This window comes from Thamnophis elegans, chromosome 7 (genome assembly GCF_009769535.1).
Source record: "Thamnophis elegans isolate rThaEle1 chromosome 7, rThaEle1.pri, whole genome shotgun sequence".
NCBI lineage: Eukaryota > Metazoa > Chordata > Lepidosauria > Squamata > Colubridae > Thamnophis > Thamnophis elegans.
Window position 1 is genome coordinate 20,869,968 of NC_045547.1, and position 18,749 is coordinate 20,888,716.

Sequence of the window (18,749 nt, forward strand, 5' to 3'; positions counted from 1 at the left end):
CATTCCAATAGGGCACTGGTGATAGGCTCACGGGGAGGGAAAGTGGAAATGTGGGAGGGATTGGCCACTGGATGCTAGGTGGGGCTCAAGGGATTGGCTTATAAAGTAGAGGGGAGCACGGAGCAGCAGCTCCAGCCATTATTCCATTTTTGCAAGAATTTGGTGTTCAGTTAGTACCGGTGTGATAAAGAAGCATTTAAACCAGGATTGGTGTTTTGTTTTTTTATTGTTTCATCATAACCTTGACCATTTAGAATCAAGAGCCGAGGTGGCGGTTAAATGCAGCACTGCAGGCTACTTCAGCTGACTGCAGTTCTGCAGTTCGGCTGTTCAAATCTCAACGGCTCAAGGTTGACTCAGCCTTCCATCCTTCCGAGGTGGGTAAAATGAGCACCCGGACTGTTGGGGGCAATATGCTGACTCTGTAAACTGCTTAGAGAGGGCTGAAAGCCCTATGAAGCGGTATATAAGTCTAACTGCTATTGCTATTTCAATGCCCCACTGCCTCTTTACCTTCTGGAAAGCAGAGCCACTCTCTCCTGGGAATCCAGACTACATTCCACCACAGTAGAAAAGACCGTGGTCATAGTGCTGATACCATATTGTTTCTACAGTAGGCTTGACAATGTGATGGAATGAACCCAATCTCATGGTTTGGACAACAGACTGAACCACAGACTTAACAACCTAGATGGTAAGCCATTAACCAATACAGGTAGTCCTTGACTTATTATCACAATTGAGCCCAAAATGTATATTGTTAAGAAAAACATGTGTTAAGTGAGTTTTACCCCCTTTTATGACCTTTCTTGCCACAGTTGTTAAGTGAAACATTGCAGTTGATAAGTTAGTAACCCGTTGTTAAGAGAATCTAGCTTCCCCATTGACTTTATTTGCCAGAAGGTCGCAAAATGGGATCACATGACCCTGGGACACAGCAACGGTCATAAATATGAACCAGTTGCCAATCATCTGAATTTTGATCAAATGATCATGGGGATGCCACAAAGGTTGTAACTGTTAAAACGGTCATAACTCACATTTTTCGAAGTTGTAACTTCGAACAGGCACTACATGAACCTTTTTAAATCGAAGACTACCTATCATTCTAATCAAGCTTAATATTAATCAAATTAATCATATGCTTCTGCTGGTCCCCATCCATCCATTTATCAATACAGCAAGGCATTATTTCCCACTTGCGGACTTTCACCCTGCAATACAAGATTTCAGGATTACTTGCTGAAGGCTGCCTCTTCTGATGGAACTGTGACATGATTTATCTTTCACTGCAGGCCCACACTATCCTTGCCCTAAAAAATGAGAACATCTTCTCCTGGTCATGCAAAATTTACACTAACCAGAAAAGCCAGCAACCCTTTTAAAGCCAGATGCATCTACTCAAATTACCTCCTGTTCATGGTAACTCACAGATCCCAGATCATGAATGTAGCATCTGAAATCCAACCCGACTATTACAAAGCAGCTAATTCTAAAGAACTGGTAGTTCTAAAAAGCTGATGACTGGTTTTCAAAATTTCCAAATTGAAATCTGCTCCAGTTTAAGGGGGAAGGAATCTATTTAAATGGAACAGTGATGAGATTCAGCCGGCTCAGGCCGGTTTGGGCAAACCAGTTGTTACATTGCTGGCTGGCCCCACCCCTTCCTGCCCCATCCCTTCCAGGAGTCCCCACATGCCCCGTTTTGGCTCCCAGGAGGTTGCAGGGAGGCCTACTAGGCCCAAAATGGGACATGGGGGTTGTGGCTTCCCCCCCATGGCCCATTTTGCTCCCAGGAGCCTGCAGGGAGGCCTACTAGTCCCAAAATGGGGCACGGGGGCAGCACGCCCTCCCCTGCAGCCTGTTTTTGCTCCCAGGGGGGTGCAGGAGGCCGAGTGCTGCCTGACACACACCCTTTCCATGACCACCATGGCCACGCCCACCCAGTCATTAGGGCAGAGAACCGGTTGTTGAATTATTGGAATTCCACCACTGGAATGGAAGTAATCAAGGGAAGGGATTTGCAACGCAGAGCTGGGTCGATGGGATTTCTAGATTCATGACAATTCAATGATCCTCCTTCAGGCACATTTTTATTAAAAAATTCCAGCAATCCAGTGCATTATTTATAAAGACAAATGCCTCTAGAGAACCATCAACCATAAAGCAGCTATTTTTACCAACAAAAAAAGTTGCTATTTTTACCCAAAACAAGAGCCTCTGCCACCCAAAGCATTTTCACGCCCAGCTTTTAAGAATATAAAGTGCCAAACAACAAAATAACTTTATTGACCCTGTCTGGTATTTGACTGCCTCTTCTTTACTTGAGCAAATTGTTTCTGCAAACCTGCTACCTTGTTTGGGGAAAATGTGTTTTAACTAAATAAGGAAACCCTGCATCTAAATATTTAAATCCTTTCTTTCTTCTTTAATTCTTTCTCTTTAATTTTAGATATTTATTTTTTTCCCCTTAGTTCTAAAATTGTTCCTCTAAGTGATTTCTTTTTTTAGGCAGAATTCAGATGATGTTTAAAGAGAAGCTTGAAAGGATGTTAATGTGCAATTGTATGTATGCACACAATTATTGTATCCCATTTATATCTGCTTCAGACAGGCATTCAATGTGGGTTCTTTTGCAGATGACACAACACCCACACAGAGGACAGATGATTAACCTCCAGACTGGGTGAAGTCTATTACTTAAATAGTAAATTAGCATTTTCTTAGAAAATTAACACTAGCAAGTTTGTGATTAACCTTACGAGCCTTTATTTTCCATACTTCCTATGTACAAGAGATTTAAACCTATTTAGTAGGATTTATCTCCTTGTTTTCTTAAATTTTCCTTTTGTTCTATTACACTTCTATTTATTTTGTTAGTAAATATAATAATATATTCAATATGCAATAATTTGTTATATTGTTTCTATTTCTACACTACCTGTGTATTTATTTTGTAAATCTATTTCTTAAGGTGATGTAGGAGATGGCCAGGTTGAGCCTGAGGGCAGGGTCAAATACATCATCAGTCTGGAATCCCTACACCACTAACAGAGACCTAACTCCATCCTCCTGGAATTCCGTTGACTCTTATCTGCTGCCAATTTATCTTGACTGTTAGTAGATCAGATTCTTGTATGTAGAAGGTTGCATGGAATAAACATGCAGTACTTTGAACTTTATCCTGGGTTTTGGTTTCTTGTTCCTGACCAGCATATATTTATTTCTATACTCCAGTTTTATACATCCATGTTCCAGATTTATGTTCCTTCCATTTGCTTTACAACTTAATTACAGTCATTTGAATAAAAGTAGCCATTACTGCCTCTGGCTTCCATAAATGACCTCAGTGAGGGTGCTATTGTCTGTAGTATAGGCTGTGCTAAGTCTCTGGAATCTGCTCCCAACTCCCAAACTTCTCAGTCAGTCAATAGTATTAAAGAGGTCTAATAAGAATAGCACATTGCATTACCATCTTCAAATTATATCATGTGCTCTAAGGATTAAAGACAGTGTAACGTATAATCCCATATACGAATCAGGACTATGATCACTTGGGGCAAATCAACAGATACCATGGGGTACATGAACCCAGACCACAGACCCAAAATTTGGTGATTGAATTCCCCCAGCACCAATGGCTAGAGAAAATCTACTATCAGGCTTGTGATGTGATCAAGAGGGATTCTTTAAAGCAGCAGTATACCAGTGGTGGGTTTCTACCAGTTTGGACCAGTTTGTCTGAACTAGTAGTAGTTTGGCGGTCTGGGTTGCTGGAACTGGCAGTGACCCAGCCTGCCACACCCCGGAACTGGTAGTTGCCACCATCTTGTTTTTTGCTTCTGCGCATGCACAGAGCAATTTTAGTTGTACTGTGCATGCGCGCATGGCGCATCCCTGAGCAAACCGGCAGTAGTCTCTGCTGGAACCTACCCCTGCAGTGCAGATATATGTACTTATATGCTGCCCATTTCTAATTTTATCCCTAAGTTGCCTCAACCTTCTAGTTTCCAATACATTGTTTGAAACTTTGTGAGCATGGTATTTAGAAACTGTCAAAGTGTCTTATAGAATCAGCCTCTTCCCTGGTCCCAACAAAATCCCTTTTATTAAACAAAGGTGAATTCCTCTCATTCACATTCAGCAAAGGTCTGGTAAACAATCTTTCAAAGGTGAATTAATGACCACAGACCTTATCTAGATTGGAAAGCTGTCATTTAAATATTTAAGAGTTGACACAGAGCCTCTGAGATTCACAGACAGATCTACAGACTCCTGAAACAAACAAATTGTTTCCTACAAAAGCCCACTACCCTTTCACTCCTCTTTTATTTCCTACGGGAGGAGACATTCACAGCCCACTTGTGGCTTTACACACAAGTCAACCCTGATTTCTGAGCTGTTCTTTTCTTCTGGCAGCTCTGCGCATGCACGCACTGAGAACAGGCTCCAGCTGTTCCTCTGTCTCACTGCTCTGAAGGCAGCTGAGAACTGCCAAATGGCCTTGGCCCCATATCTGCCTCTGACACAGAGCCGTCGTCCAAGCCTTCCCCAGCCTCCAGGACTGGCCCATGTTCCTCCCCAACGTCCTCACTGTTCGACTTTGCTGCCAGCTCTGCAGGTCACTGGCGGACCACAACAAATATCTTTTATAACACCACCAATGATTTCACTCTTCTCAACCCCAGTTTCCATTCTTTCTCTGATTCAACAAATCTTCTACAGATCTTCATTCCTCTTTCCCTCTTTGACTCTCATCAAAATCTACAGATCTACATGTCTCCAGCCTAAAAGTTTTGTTTTTCTGACAGGGACTATTGGAAGCAATTTGTAAAGCCACTGAAATATCTGTGTTTGAAGTTTTTATTTCTCCTAATGTGGTTATTGTTTTCCTGTTTTATTGCCGTGACCATCAGTGCTTTCAACACTCTTATAAATTGCCTTAAATCACTAGTCGATTGAGTCATCCAATAAATTGAATAAAAACAAACATCTGGGATGCCACATGTTGTTGTATCCATGCATGGCTTTGGCGCATAGTTAGATAATTGGGTTTATGGCTTGTTTTTCTTTCAAAGAATGACACTTATAGTGTAATGGGCTGACACATGGTAACGATGCAAATTGTCTCCATTTTCATCAATGCCGTTTTTTCCCCACAGAAGTTCGGTTTAGGTTTAGCTTCAGGCTTGAGAGGATAAATTGCACTGTGGAAGACTGGCAAGGAGTTAGTGTTGTGGCCCCTTATTCCTTTTGCACATAAAAAAAAAATACCTGCGCAGAAAGGATTAAAGAGTTTCTTACCAGGGCTTTGCACGATTGCAGTTTGTAATGTTTGCTTCTTATCTGTATTCTCCTTGTAACCATTAAGATAAAAAAGCCAACACTAGGTCACTAATCTAACATCTGCCAAGGGGGGGGGGGAGTAATGGATGCATAAGAGTAATGTTCTCATAAACAAAGGGCCTCTTTCCAGGACATTGGTCAAATATGTCATCCGGTGCTATTCTGTTAGAGACTTTATCTTCCCTAAAAATATTCCACTGTCCGAAGTTATGATACAGTCCCTGATAAAATGTACTACCAGGCCATCTCCAATTGTTTGCATTCCCTGTCTCTTTAGAAAAAGATAAAATGGTGAAGAAATCTCCAGAGAAGTTTGAACCTTGGTATATTTCCAAAGTCCCAACAGAGTGTTAAGCAGCCTTCAATCTTCTGCTACACTTTAGGTTTCTGACATGCAGAAGGGACAGGGAATAGTAGATCATTATCCTTTAATTCTCTGAATATTTATTCCATAAAGTCCTCATTTCACATAGCCTCCAAATCCAATACTATGAACTCCCAACTGCAATTGTGCCCATTGCAGAGTAAAGGGTTAATGGGAGAATTCTCTTGCTCTGTGAATGAGCTTGTCAGGCCTGGAAGCCATCTTTTGCATTGGGCCTTCAGGCTGGCCACAATTAATGCTGTGGGAAAATGGGAGGGGGGATTATATGGAATAAGGGAGATATATAGGATATGTGCCACAGATATAGGATATGTGCCAGAGAGCCGAGGTGGCGCAGTGGTTAAATGCAGCACTGCAGGCTACTTCAGCTGACTGCAGTTCTGCAGTTCGGCTGTTCAAATCTCACCGGCTCAGGGTTGACTCAGCCTTCCATCCTTCTGAGGTGGGTAAAATGAGGACCCGGATTGTTGTTGGGGGCAATATGCTGACTCTGTAAACCGCTTAGAGAGGGCTGAAAGCCCTATGAAGCGGTATATAAGTCTAACTGCTATTGCTATAAATAACATTCTTTTCTCAGAGACTCAAGGACACCTTGCCCTGCAGCTGTGATGGTGTGACTGGGAGGCATCTCCAGTTTTGGATGGTGCCTGATTGGACCATGTGACAGACATGTGGGTGCTGGGCAGGGTCTTGAACTTTCATTTGGGTAGGGAAAGCCTGGAAACTTTCAGATTCGGGTTTTCCCAGATGTGCCAATATGACATGTCTAATAAAATAGAACTTTGAGGAAACTCAAGTCTCGGAGTCTTCTTTAGTTGGGGGTGTCACAGAGCTTGCTGCTGCACCTGATGGGGTTAACATTGAAAGGAGCAATTGGCCAAAGAATATTAGATGTCTGAGAGTCTCTTCTAGTGCATTATGGGAATGTGATGCCTTCAGAGCATGGGGGGGGGGAATAAAATAAAAGTAACAGCTCTCAAAGATATAACTGTGGGAAACATTTAAAAGTGGGAGGCTAAGGACGGACTTTAGACTTGTTGGGATCAAATACCGGTAGTTGCCCCCAAATTTCTTAGTGTGAAATTTATTTATCTTACTAAAATGCCTAGATCATTCCTAAATTAGGAAATTTAGCTATGAAAAAAGATTTTATTCATTTCCCCATTTCTATATGTTATTCTGACTTTGTTGGATTGAACAATTTAGGTGGCTTTTTAATAGGGAGCTTGATTTTTTTTTCTCCCTTTTTTTCTCTCCCTAGTGTATTCCAAGAAAATTGGAGATTATAATACTGACCTATAGTTTCCACAATAATTTGGGGAACTGAAAATGCAAATGACATCTGTAAAATTCTAATCCCTTCTGGTTATTTCTCCCTCTGCCACATCTTTCAGCAAGTTATGTAGCTTTCAACCAAAAGAAGAGAAATCCTGGGAAACCTATCTGCATGGCCCCAGATTGGGAAATCTATTCCACATCTTAAGATACATTTACACGTATTTTAGTATTTCTGGTCTTTTAAAACAATTAATTGTTCTACATAAAGTTGGAAGCAAGTTACTGAAGTTATATACCGATGGTTATCCTTGACACTTGAGTGCCACCTAGAGGAATGCCTATGACACTGTCACCAAGGAGGAACGAGATAGCTTTCACTGACATACGTAAATAACTAAATCCCAGCTGTTTCTAGTTTAGGAGAGTTGCATAGATACAACAGCATTTATTGACTCAAAACTGTTACTGAGGAATAGCAAGAAAATGCCTGTAATTTATACTATGGGCCCATAGGGTCTTAACCAATCATTATACTAGAAAAAGCCCACCCAAATATGAATGTGCTTAGTTTCCCTCCAAAATAGTTGGAGTTAACAGCTAGGGTCATCTAAATGTTACTTTCACTTTAGCAAGGCTTAACACAACTAGATAGATAGATAGATAGATAGATAGATAGATAGATAGATAGATAGATAGATAGATAGATAGATAGATAGATAGATATGGATATGGATATGGATATGGATATGGATATGGATATGGATATGGATATGGATATGGATATGGATATGGATATGGATATGGATATGGATATGGATATAGATATAGATATAGATATAGATAAATATATATATATATATATATATATATATATATATATATATATATATATAGAGAGAGAGAGAGAGAGAGAGAGAGAGAGAGATTAGATATAGATAGATAGATAGATAGATAGATAGATAGATAGATAGATATAGATAGATATAGATAGATATAGATAGATAGATAGATAGATAGATAGATAGATAGATAGATAGATATAGATAGATATAGATAGATATAGATAGATAGATATAGATATAGATATAGATATTCAATACATAACACAAATCATAAATTTCCTTTAATTCTATTTTTAACAATGAGGGCAGAGGTAATTTGTAGAGACGAAAACTACCCCATGGGAAGTTTGTATTTTTATTATGGGGTACACGGTTAGTACCCCATTTTTTTTCCTTTGCTTTTATCAATCATATTATCCCTATCTGGGGGCTTACATTTCTCTTTTCATGAACTTTCCATTACATATTAATGAGAAACCAAACAATCATTTTTCACCAATTATGTCACTACAACCTGGTATGACGAATAAAATTTAGGCAACTTCAGTTTGTCCTCTCTGTTCAATCCAGTTTAATTAAAAAACCAAAATGAACATTTTATGATTACCAGCATGGAGATAAACTAGGCCTTCAGTCAGAATAAAGTGGTGGTTTCCCCTCTTCGATGATACCATATTTAAACCATATTGATAACTGTTTTTAATATGTATCTATACCTCTAAATTGGCATGTGCAAATTTTACACAAATCTATTTCTTACATTCTTTGATTTTCCTCTATTTACATACAAAATTGTCCACTCTTAAAAAAAAATGGTTTGATACAATTTTCAATTCAAATACATTTTTTTAAAAAAGAAGTAGACAGATGCACTTAGCAAAAGCATTTCCTCCACCCTCCCATTTTGAATATATAGTTTTAATCCAAAGTTTTATGAAGAAGCCAAATTCTATAGAGATTTCATTACCAGGTATCTCTCTGCACTGTCCAAACGATGAAAAACCTGACATATGATCACATTTCTACTTCCTGCGACAGGACTTCATCATTTTCTTTATTTCAAATGAAATAGAAAAGAATACACTGAGTGAAAGGAAAGGAACATAATGCAAATGAGAACAGAAAGGGGAGAAATGGGGAAATACCTATTATTTCCTGATCAAAAGAGAGATCAGAGAGGCAAGGAGAAAATTGAACATTTTTATTATTTCGAGAGTTCTCTTTTTCTCTCTCTTTCATGCATTTGTAATTTTGGGGGAAAGTTCTAGACACATGATGACTTGCAGGCAAGAACAATTATTCACAGAAAACATAGCCAGTTATCATGCATCAATTTATCAGCCATATATCCACATCCTTTGATCCAATCCTGCAAGATATTTTCAACTTTCTTCATTTACTCCTGCAAGAAAGTATACACACTGGACTCTAGCCTTCCTTCCTCTTTTCTTTTCCTTTCTTTCATTTTCTAAGAAATCTTTTTGAACTTTCCGGAAGCTAGAAGTATTCTAGAACACAGAAATTAGGAGAGGTTCTTTTTAATTTTAAAGTGAGGAGGAAAGTCAAATGGTTCCACCACAAAACCGCGGTCGACTAAAGCGGGCTCGACGAAACCACGTACCTGACGTCATCACAGCGCAACGAAAAAAGCACGCTGTGAGCGCTAAAGCTAAAATTAACCCCTAAACCTAAGCCTAACTCCCCGAAACCTAACCCTAAACCTAACCCTAAACCTAACCCTAAACCTAACCCTTAACCTAACGCTAAACCTAACGCTAACCCTTAACCTAACCCTAAACCTAACCCTAACGCTTAACCTAACCCTAAACCTAACCCTAACCCTTAACCTAACCCTAACCCTAACCCTAAACCTAACCCTTACCTTAACGTGAATCGGCTTGCTTTCAAAGCGCTTTTTAAAGCGCTCTTTTTTCTCCGCAGTCGCTGTTGTCGCACTGCTGATGACGTCAGCGACGCGCTTTAATCGGGCGCGCTTTAGTGGACCGCGGTTTTGTCGTGCCACGAGTCAAATTGGCACTTCCCAAGCTCCTGGTACACTTCAGCATTATGTTGTAAACAGGTGAACTGTTGTATGCAATTACATTTGCTTTATGAATATATTTTTTATCTCTTAAAAAAACTAGTTCATGGGCAGTTGAGACTATTGCATGCTACAACAGTATCTGGACTTGTGAATCTACAGGAACTGGATGCTTCATTCTGCAAAGACCAAGTTTCCAGAGTTGGTTACAGGGACAGACAACTGTATGTTTAAGAGATTGGATGTTGTTGGATTCATGGATGGATGGATGGATGGATACAATATTCCAAATAAGATCTGTAGAAATACAGCTTCCTCAGATCTAGAATCTGTTATTTCAGCTATTACTGCTTTCAAGAAATGATTTTGACAATAGTTAAACACCAGCTGTTAGCTTTAGAATCCATCCCCAAGTTTAGCCATTCACTACTGTTGTTGAATTGATATACTGTATTAGTAAAAGCTGGCTCAAAAGAGACGCGATGGCTCGGTGGCTAAGACATTGAGCTTGTTGATCAGAAAGGTTGGCAGGTGGGCGGTTCAAACCCCTAGTGCCACATAACAGAGTAAGCTCCCGTTACTTGTCTGCCAACCTAGCAGTTTGAAAGTATGTAAAAATGCAAGTAGAAAAATAGGAACCACCTTTGGTGGGAAGGTAGCAGTGTTCCAGTGGTGGGTTGCAGGCGGTATGACCTGGTACGGGTGTACCAGAGCCTGCCCGGAGCACCGGGTACCGTTCCAGTACAGTGCTCCAGAGAGCCCACTTGCCCACCCGGACTCCTTATCTGCCTTCAAAGTCTTTGGTGCTTCCACGCACGGCACATACAGCGCCTGCATGATGCTCCACTGAGCAGCTGGAGCATCAGAGGCTCGCTGGACAGTAAGACCCATGTGGATAACGCCGGGCCCGTTCCAATCGTACCAGTTGGAACGGGATCCAGAACCCACCACTGTAGTGTTCCATGCGCCTTCGGTGTTTAACCATGCCGGCCACATTACCAGGGAGACGTCTTCGGATAGTGCTTGCTTTTCGGCGTAGAAATGGAGATGAGCACCGCCCCCTAGAGTCGGGAACGATTAGCACATGTGTGCGAGGGGAACCTTTACCTTTTTACCTTTTATTAGTAAAAGGCTTACAGTTCCATCATTGGCAACTCCAGGTGAGGTTGGGAAACTGAGCCTATGGAGTACAGCTACCAGCCAACAATGAAGTCAAATACTGCTATACTACAGCTTAGCATTGTTATGAGCTCAAACACCGTAATTTGCACATCATGGTTTGTGGCTCAGCTTTATCTATGTATCCAGCCATTGAATTCTGCTCATCTAATAATGGTTAACAAACTACTCGTTAGAATATAAATTAGACAATCAGACAGATAAAAAATAGTGAACCCAGCTAGTGCAGATATTGTTGTGCTAGAATCAGATCAGTGAAGCTTTCTTACATTCTTCTGTATAGCCTCATCTTAAATTGCAAAACAGTTGAAACAATTATGGCAGAGTAGACTGTTTCTAAAAAGGCAGAGAATTTACCCAAATGCATTTTAAAGAGCAGTTTGTATTGCCTCTGATTAGGGAAGCAATGCAGAGCCAAGCTGAAAAATCTAGAGGACTCTTACTGTAGCAGGTGAGCCTGGCTGGCCTCCTTTTGTTTCTCAGGGACTTCATAATGAGGGGACATCTTCCCCAAACCGCTGTCACTCAACATGCGCTTTCGAATAGCAGGATTCCACCGATCGGACATTCTGGGAAAAGAAACATTTTCAAATAGGAAACATGATGATTGCTTCCTAAAACAACTTATTTTTCAGTTTTTTGTCTGTCTGTTTGTTTGTTTGTTTGTTTGTTTGGTTGGTTGGTTGGTTCAATCAATGATTCCCAAAATTTCTTGCCCTCTTCTACATTATCCTTTTGCTTATTCATCTGCTTCTTGGAGCAATTTTATAAAATTGTATACAAATTGCAACACTAATGTTAGGCTCAACAATTAACTTAGTGAGAGTTGAGAAAGATGAAAAGCACATATAGATTTCTCATAGATGACTAATGGACTAAAGGCAGCCCTAGACTTACAACAGTTCATTCAGTGACTGAAGCAGTGGTGGGTTGCAGGTGGTATGACCCAGTGCGGACATACCGGAGCCTGCCCGGAGCACCAGATACCGTTCTGGTACGGTGCTCCGGAGGGCCCACCCGCCTGTCTGAGCTCCTTAACTGTCTTTTAAGGCTTCCATGCATATGCATGGCGCATACAGCGCCTGCGTGATACTTGCTGAGCAGCTGGAGCATCGCGGAGGTGGTATAACGCATGCGCACCGGTTGGAACGGGATCCGGGAACCCACCACTGGACTGAAGTTACAACAGCACTGTAAAAAGTGACTGAGGACCATTTTTTGTACTTATGACTATGGCAGCATCCCCATGGTCATATGATCAAAATTTAGACCCTTGGCAACTGACTCGTATTTATGACAGTTGCAGTGTCTCAGGGTCATGTGACCACCTTTTGTGACCTTGTGTCAAGCAAAGTTCATGAGGAAGCTGGATTGACTTAACTGTGTTGCTCAACTGAACTGCAGTGATTGACTTAATAACTGTGGCAAGAAAGGTCATAAAATTTACTTAACAAATGTCTCCCTTAGCAACAGAAATTTTGGTTGTAAGTTGTAGCCTACCTGTACTATTTTTTTTGGAAACACAAGGTAACTATTTAAATATAAACAGAAATGTATCTATAGTTCTATAGATAGGAATCACATAATTCTGTGCTCTACTACAAGTTTCTACCATGGTTTACTTAATCTATTTTGCTGAATCTATGTGTAAGGAGTTTTATGTTTATTTTTCTTTAATTTTTTTATTATTATTCTGTGATTTCATCTTGGGCCTGATATGTTGTTTTCTACCTTGTGACATAAATATTTCAAAATTATTGCACCTACAAATAGCTAATACCCTCTTGGGTACACGTCTTACAAAGGGCGACAAAGGAAAAAAGATTGTTTTCCTATGTTTTCCTTGCAGTTTTATTTTCACTTTCGAAAGGCAGTCTTCAAAAGGAATACTATTCTGACGTTTATGCAGGTGGAGTAATCTATTTTCTATGCTACAATTTTCTCTCCAAACTGCTTTCAATGCAGTGGTTACAGAGTTCCATACAAGTAGTGCTCAAGCTACAACCACTCATTCAACAACCATCCAAAGTTACAGTGGCGCTGAACAAGGGGGACTTCTGATGGATTGTTGAAGTACCAGCTATTGCAGTGTCCTTGGAGTCTTATGGATCATGACTTCTGACATTTCCTATTGGTTCCCACAAAGTCAATGGGGAAGCAGGCAGGAAGTCGTAAGTCACTCGTGTTCCTGCCATTCCTTCACCTATCCACCTGCACTCCCTACTTTCTACCCTTGACACCTGCACAGTAGCCCCTGCTTAGTAACACCTGCCTGTAGCACTGCACATACTCTTACAGCAACTGTGCACCTTCCCATGCTCAGGAATGCCTTCCTGTGGCATCTTTATACCCTTTTGTGGCACCTGCACATTCATCTGTGCTCAGGAACACCTCCCTGCAACATCTGCAGACCAGTGGTGAAATTCAATATTTTCTACCACCAGTTCTGTGGATGTGGCTTGATGGGCGTGGCAGGGGAAGGATACTGCAAATTCTCCATTCCCACCCCACTCTGGGGCCAGCTAGAGGTGGTATTTGCCGATTCTCAAAACTACTCAAACTTTCCGCTACCAGTTCTCCAGAACTTGTCAGAACCTGCTGGATTTCACCCCTGCTGCAGACCTTCCTGTGGCACCAACTCATCTGCTCCCTAGCATCTGTCCATAGCACCTATGCATTACCATGCCACCTGAGCAACTCCAGTGCTTGCCTGCATCCCTCATGACATCCATCTACCTGTCAGTAGCTCTCACCCAAAGCTCTCACCAGTGAATCTGCTTTCCTGAGACTCCCACCTCTTCCCACTTAACAACCCATATGATCCTGGGATTACAACAGCAACTGCTCTTCCAGGGTCTGTTTAGATAGCAAGATAGGCAACATATAGATTTAATAAATAAATAAAATAAGTAAAGCTACCAAGGTTGCCCTCACTAAGAAATGACTGCACCACTTAGCGATAGAAATTCTGGTCCCAACTGCTATGACTTCTTGGGAGTCTAGAATGGCAGTCCTTCAAAAGGCAACTAATTCCAACTCTTAATGTCCTTCATCATTGGCCGTATTTGGGCTGCTGGGAATTGAAATCCAGCAATGTCAGAAGCACCACTAAAACTGTATAAAGAAGGGAATAGATTAAGGTGTCATCACATTACAATGACAACAGACATTGAAGGTATAAATGTAGATATGATGTAGGTGATATAGCAACTTTCAGTTGCTTTGTGGCATTCATCATAGCCAATAATGATTTGAAGCTATAGCTTAAAGCACCTGGAAAACAGAAGGATCAAGTTGTTTAGAAAAAGAATATGCTTGAACAAAAACCTCCATGTGAGATCCATCTTTAAGGATATGGAAAATTGTATATGAAAATAAAAGAAGAGAAGCTAAAAAATCCAGAAGCCTTACCCAGAAGCCTGCTCTACCACCAGGTCAGGCATTCCTGGAGGTGTCCCTGCTGGTTGAGCTGCCCCCAATTCTGGATCCAGGATAAAAATCTCATCCTGTGATATTTCTGTCACAAAGTGCAAATGTTCCTGCAACAGTGATATTAAAATAAAAAATCTATTGTTTATTGCAATCAGCATCACAATTCTATTCAGGAATGCTATATATATTATTCGGGTTTTCTCCCATGTAAAATTGGCCAACAACAGCCAAGCTCTCACCCAATCAGCTCAAACCCCGACTGGTAGTTAAAAGGAAGAAACAGCCAAGATCTCACATTGCTCCTGGAAGCACGAAGCCTGAAGATGACGAATGAGACTTCGTCGAAACATCAAGACACCTCCAATTTTACGCGGGAGAAAACCCAAATAACCAAAGACAGACAGACAGACAGACAGACAGACAGACAGACAGACACACACACACACACACACACACACACACACACACACACACACACATATATATATATATATATATATATATATATACACATATATATAAACTTAATATGATTTCTAAATCCACCTTCCTCAAGATGGTTTTAAGCAAAAAATGTAACACTCATTCCTTCCTGGTTTAAATCTTCTTTGACCTTGGGTTTCTTGGGCCAATTGTTCATCAGGTGTCTAATTTACATGGGAAAACGTGGGTCTGAATTAAAATTAAAAGTTCCAAATATAAGAACTGCAACCCCAAGAATGCACCAGATATATTGGCTACGTATTCTGAAATCTGTAGTCCCAACACATTTGGGAGCATTTGCAGAAAGCTCTTCTAGAGGAAGGAGCTGTGGGTCAATGCATGGAGAATGCTCAAAATTCTATTTATAGCAGCTCCTTGCTTAAAGCCAGCCAACCATTCACGCAGAGGTGGTATTCTACCAGTTCGAACTGGATCGCCCAAACCGGTAGTGGAAATCATGGGTGGTTCCGCCCACCCGCGCACAACTCTACGGCTACCCATTTAGGCCATTTTCTCACCAAAAGTGCATATGGAAGGATATCCGCATGCGCGGAGGTGCTCGCACATGCTCACATTTGCGAATCGGTAGGGAAGGTACATGTCAGAGGTGGGTTCCTACCAGTTCGCACCTATTCGGTAGAACCGGTTCGTCAAATCTACCGAACCAGTTAGAAGTGGTTCCACCAGTGGACCCGGAAAGCAGGCCACACCTACAGAAGAGGTTCCAAAAAATTTTGAAACCCACCACTGGTACATGTATACCACCCCTGCATTCATGCCCAAAATATCATGTATTTCTGAGAATGGCTGTATCTTTTTCAGCACTGCAGGATTGTGAGTTTGCCAATCATTTTCAGCTGACAACCACAAGTAGGGTAGTTATACAGGAAGATCCTTTGTAAATGGATTAGGTCCAGAGATAAGGAGATCATCATAGGAAATCCATCTGCTCAGTGGCTAGGATAAATCTTAATTTCTCAGGTTTGTTTCCTGTTCTAGAAAGTGCAATACTAATTTGCTAAAGATATAGATTTATTCGTGCAAATTCCACTGAATTCAGTGGAGAATTACTTCCCAATAAGCATGCCTAGAATTGTGCAGTGTAATTTCTTTTCAATTGCAGCGGGTAGAAATAGCTGAACTGTATAAGCCACTGTTTTGATGTAGCAGACCTTTCTTAAATTGCCCCAAAGGACTAACGCAATTTTGGCTTCTGCTTTACAGCTGAACAGAAACTAAATGAATTAAACAAAAAAAATCAATAAAAGCAAACCCAATCTGAATGGCTTCCATATTTGTAAAACTTCCAGACAGTGTCCAACTAACATATAAATTGTTATGTTTTTGACATATGCTGTCACTTTAATTTGATGTGTTTTAAAGCTTTGTGAATATTTTATTTAGGCCCAACATTATCATAATTTCCAGAGTCACCTTATCTCACAAATAGAGGATTAGGATTTTTGTGGAACTGTAGACACCAAGATAAACTCTAAGATTTTCTTTTTAATGTAGCTTTCCTAAGCTCATGAAGATAAGGGGGGGAAAGAAGACGAATCTATGCTATTAAAACATCAAACTGATTTAAGCAAAAAGAGGAAAACTCATCCTTCTTGGTTTAAATCTTCTTTGACCTTGGGTGCCTTGGGCCAATTTTTCATAAGGTGTTTAATTTACATGGCAAAACATGGCTCTAAATTAAAAATCACAGTAAGGACAATGCGACGGAGTTTCTCAAATTTGATATTCGGGCTCTTAACATTAATAATTAATAGAATAATAAATTTAAATATTTGATGTTTCAATATTGACTAATATTAATCATATTATGGTGTTAATATGTTAGGTTTAATTTTCAGATATTAGACTTAGGTACTTGTGAATTCATTTATTGTAAATCAATGCTATTGTTTTAATTTATCATTAAAGCAAAATAATCCACAATGATGTGAAGCATTCCTGAAGAATCTGTTGCATTTCTACAAAGTTAAATGAAACAGTCTTACATACTACAAGTAGGCATCATGGTATATATGAGCCACGGTGGTGCAGTGGTTAGAGTGCAGTACTGCAGGCTACTTTTGTCGACTGCCAGCTGCCTGAAATTTGGCAGTTCAAATCCCACGAGGCTCAAGGTTGACTCAGCCTTCCACCCTTCCGAGGTCGGTAAAATGAGGACCCAGATTGTTGGGGAAAATATGGTGACTCTGTAAACCACTTAGATAGGGCTATAAAGCACTGCAAAGCAGTGTATAAGTCTAAGTGCTATTGCTATTGCTATATAGGAATGACCTTGAGAGATGGAGGAACAAATGCTACTAATCAATGTGCAGCATCATAACTGCATAATGAGGAGAGAAATAAACTCAGAAAAAACATAGGGCATGGAATCATAAGGCTGGAAGGGACCACAAAGGTCTTCTAGTCCAACCCTCTGTTCAAGGCAGGAGACCTTATATCATCCTAGTCAAATGGTTGTCCAATCTATCCTGGGAAGAGCTGAAATTTTGTGTGGAATGCAGACCTCAAAGCACTTATTTTTCTTTTCCTAACTGGAAAAAAGAAGAAGTCTATTTTACTTTATTTATTTTTGACAGTTTTAGGGGCCCTTGAGAATCTCTGGAGAGAAGAAATAGAGACAAGTATATAATAGGAGGAGAGTCACATTTGACAAGACCCATATTTTCTTATTATAATGGTGAACCCAATTCTGTGCTATTAAAAAAAAGAAAAAGAAAAAGTTAAAAGGAAAGCAACATCATCTCTGTACCTGAGTTCTGTCGATGCGGTAAAAGCGGTCAGCAGAAGTTGCTGCAAAAAACGAGGAAAGACTTGTGTGAAAAACTGTGTTTGATCCATCAGAAAGGGGAAAATATCCAAACTACGCAGCTAAGCAATACCTCAATTGGGACCAATGAAAGTGAGACAAAAGAGCATGAAACTTTTCACTTCTTCAGACCTCTCCATTAAGCACGATGGCACAAAAAGGAAGGGAATGGGAAGAAATTAGAAATACATTCCAAAATTAAATCAGATGTTACAGCCATGAGGTTTTCCTGCTCGTACTAAGTCTAAACATAAATGAATTTGGTAGTGGTTGGTATTGTCAGTATAAGATGGCTGGCTTCGTGCAAGTATTTGGAAGTATAACTATATTGAAGAATATAGAGATGGCCTTGGAGAAAGTATTCAACAGCCATTAAGTAAACCTCTAAAGAGGAGACAATGAGAAAGAAACTCAAGATTGCCCTACCTTGATTCTCTTTGGTATAAGAAACAGAGTGATAGAAAGAATCTCTGTCAGGATTTCAACATTATTTTATTATGCTCTGCAACAGCACAACAGAATTCCAGTACTGCCTCCAAGGAAGGGAAGGCAAATTGAAAAGATTTGCCTTTTTGTAAACCTGCCTGGCAAGGAATTCCCTTCCCAGTTGGCTGTTGCTTCCAGGAAAGCCCTGATTCCTGACTTTCTGTTCTTAGGTAGTATGTACCTCCCAGAGCTAAATTCAGGGGTGAAATACTCTGAAGTTGGGAGAACCGGTAGTAAAAAAAAAATGCTAAAAAAAAGTTCTGCTGATCAGCTGTGTGACAATCAGCTGTGCCACATAATCGTTAGAACTTTTCAAAAACTTTTTTTAGCATTTTTTAATTACCAGTTTGGGAGAATCTGTATTAAAAAAAATGTTTTACAAATTTTAAAAAAAGTTCTGATGATCGGCTGTGTGACAATCAGCTGTGCTGCATGACTGTTTGAATTTTT

The 18,749-nt window shown here is 40.2% G+C and overlaps 1 protein-coding gene across 1 annotated transcript in view; it reads right to left on the minus strand.

The window, feature by feature from the left end:
• Positions 1-18,749, minus strand: part of DGKI (diacylglycerol kinase iota) — a 328,663-nt gene that overhangs the window by 44,396 nt on the left and 265,518 nt on the right. The window contains 3 exon segments of the mRNA XM_032220500.1: positions 11,515-11,640; positions 14,483-14,610; positions 17,757-17,797. Of these exon segments, the coding sequence (XP_032076391.1) occupies positions 11,515-11,640; positions 14,483-14,610; positions 17,757-17,797 (295 nt within the window).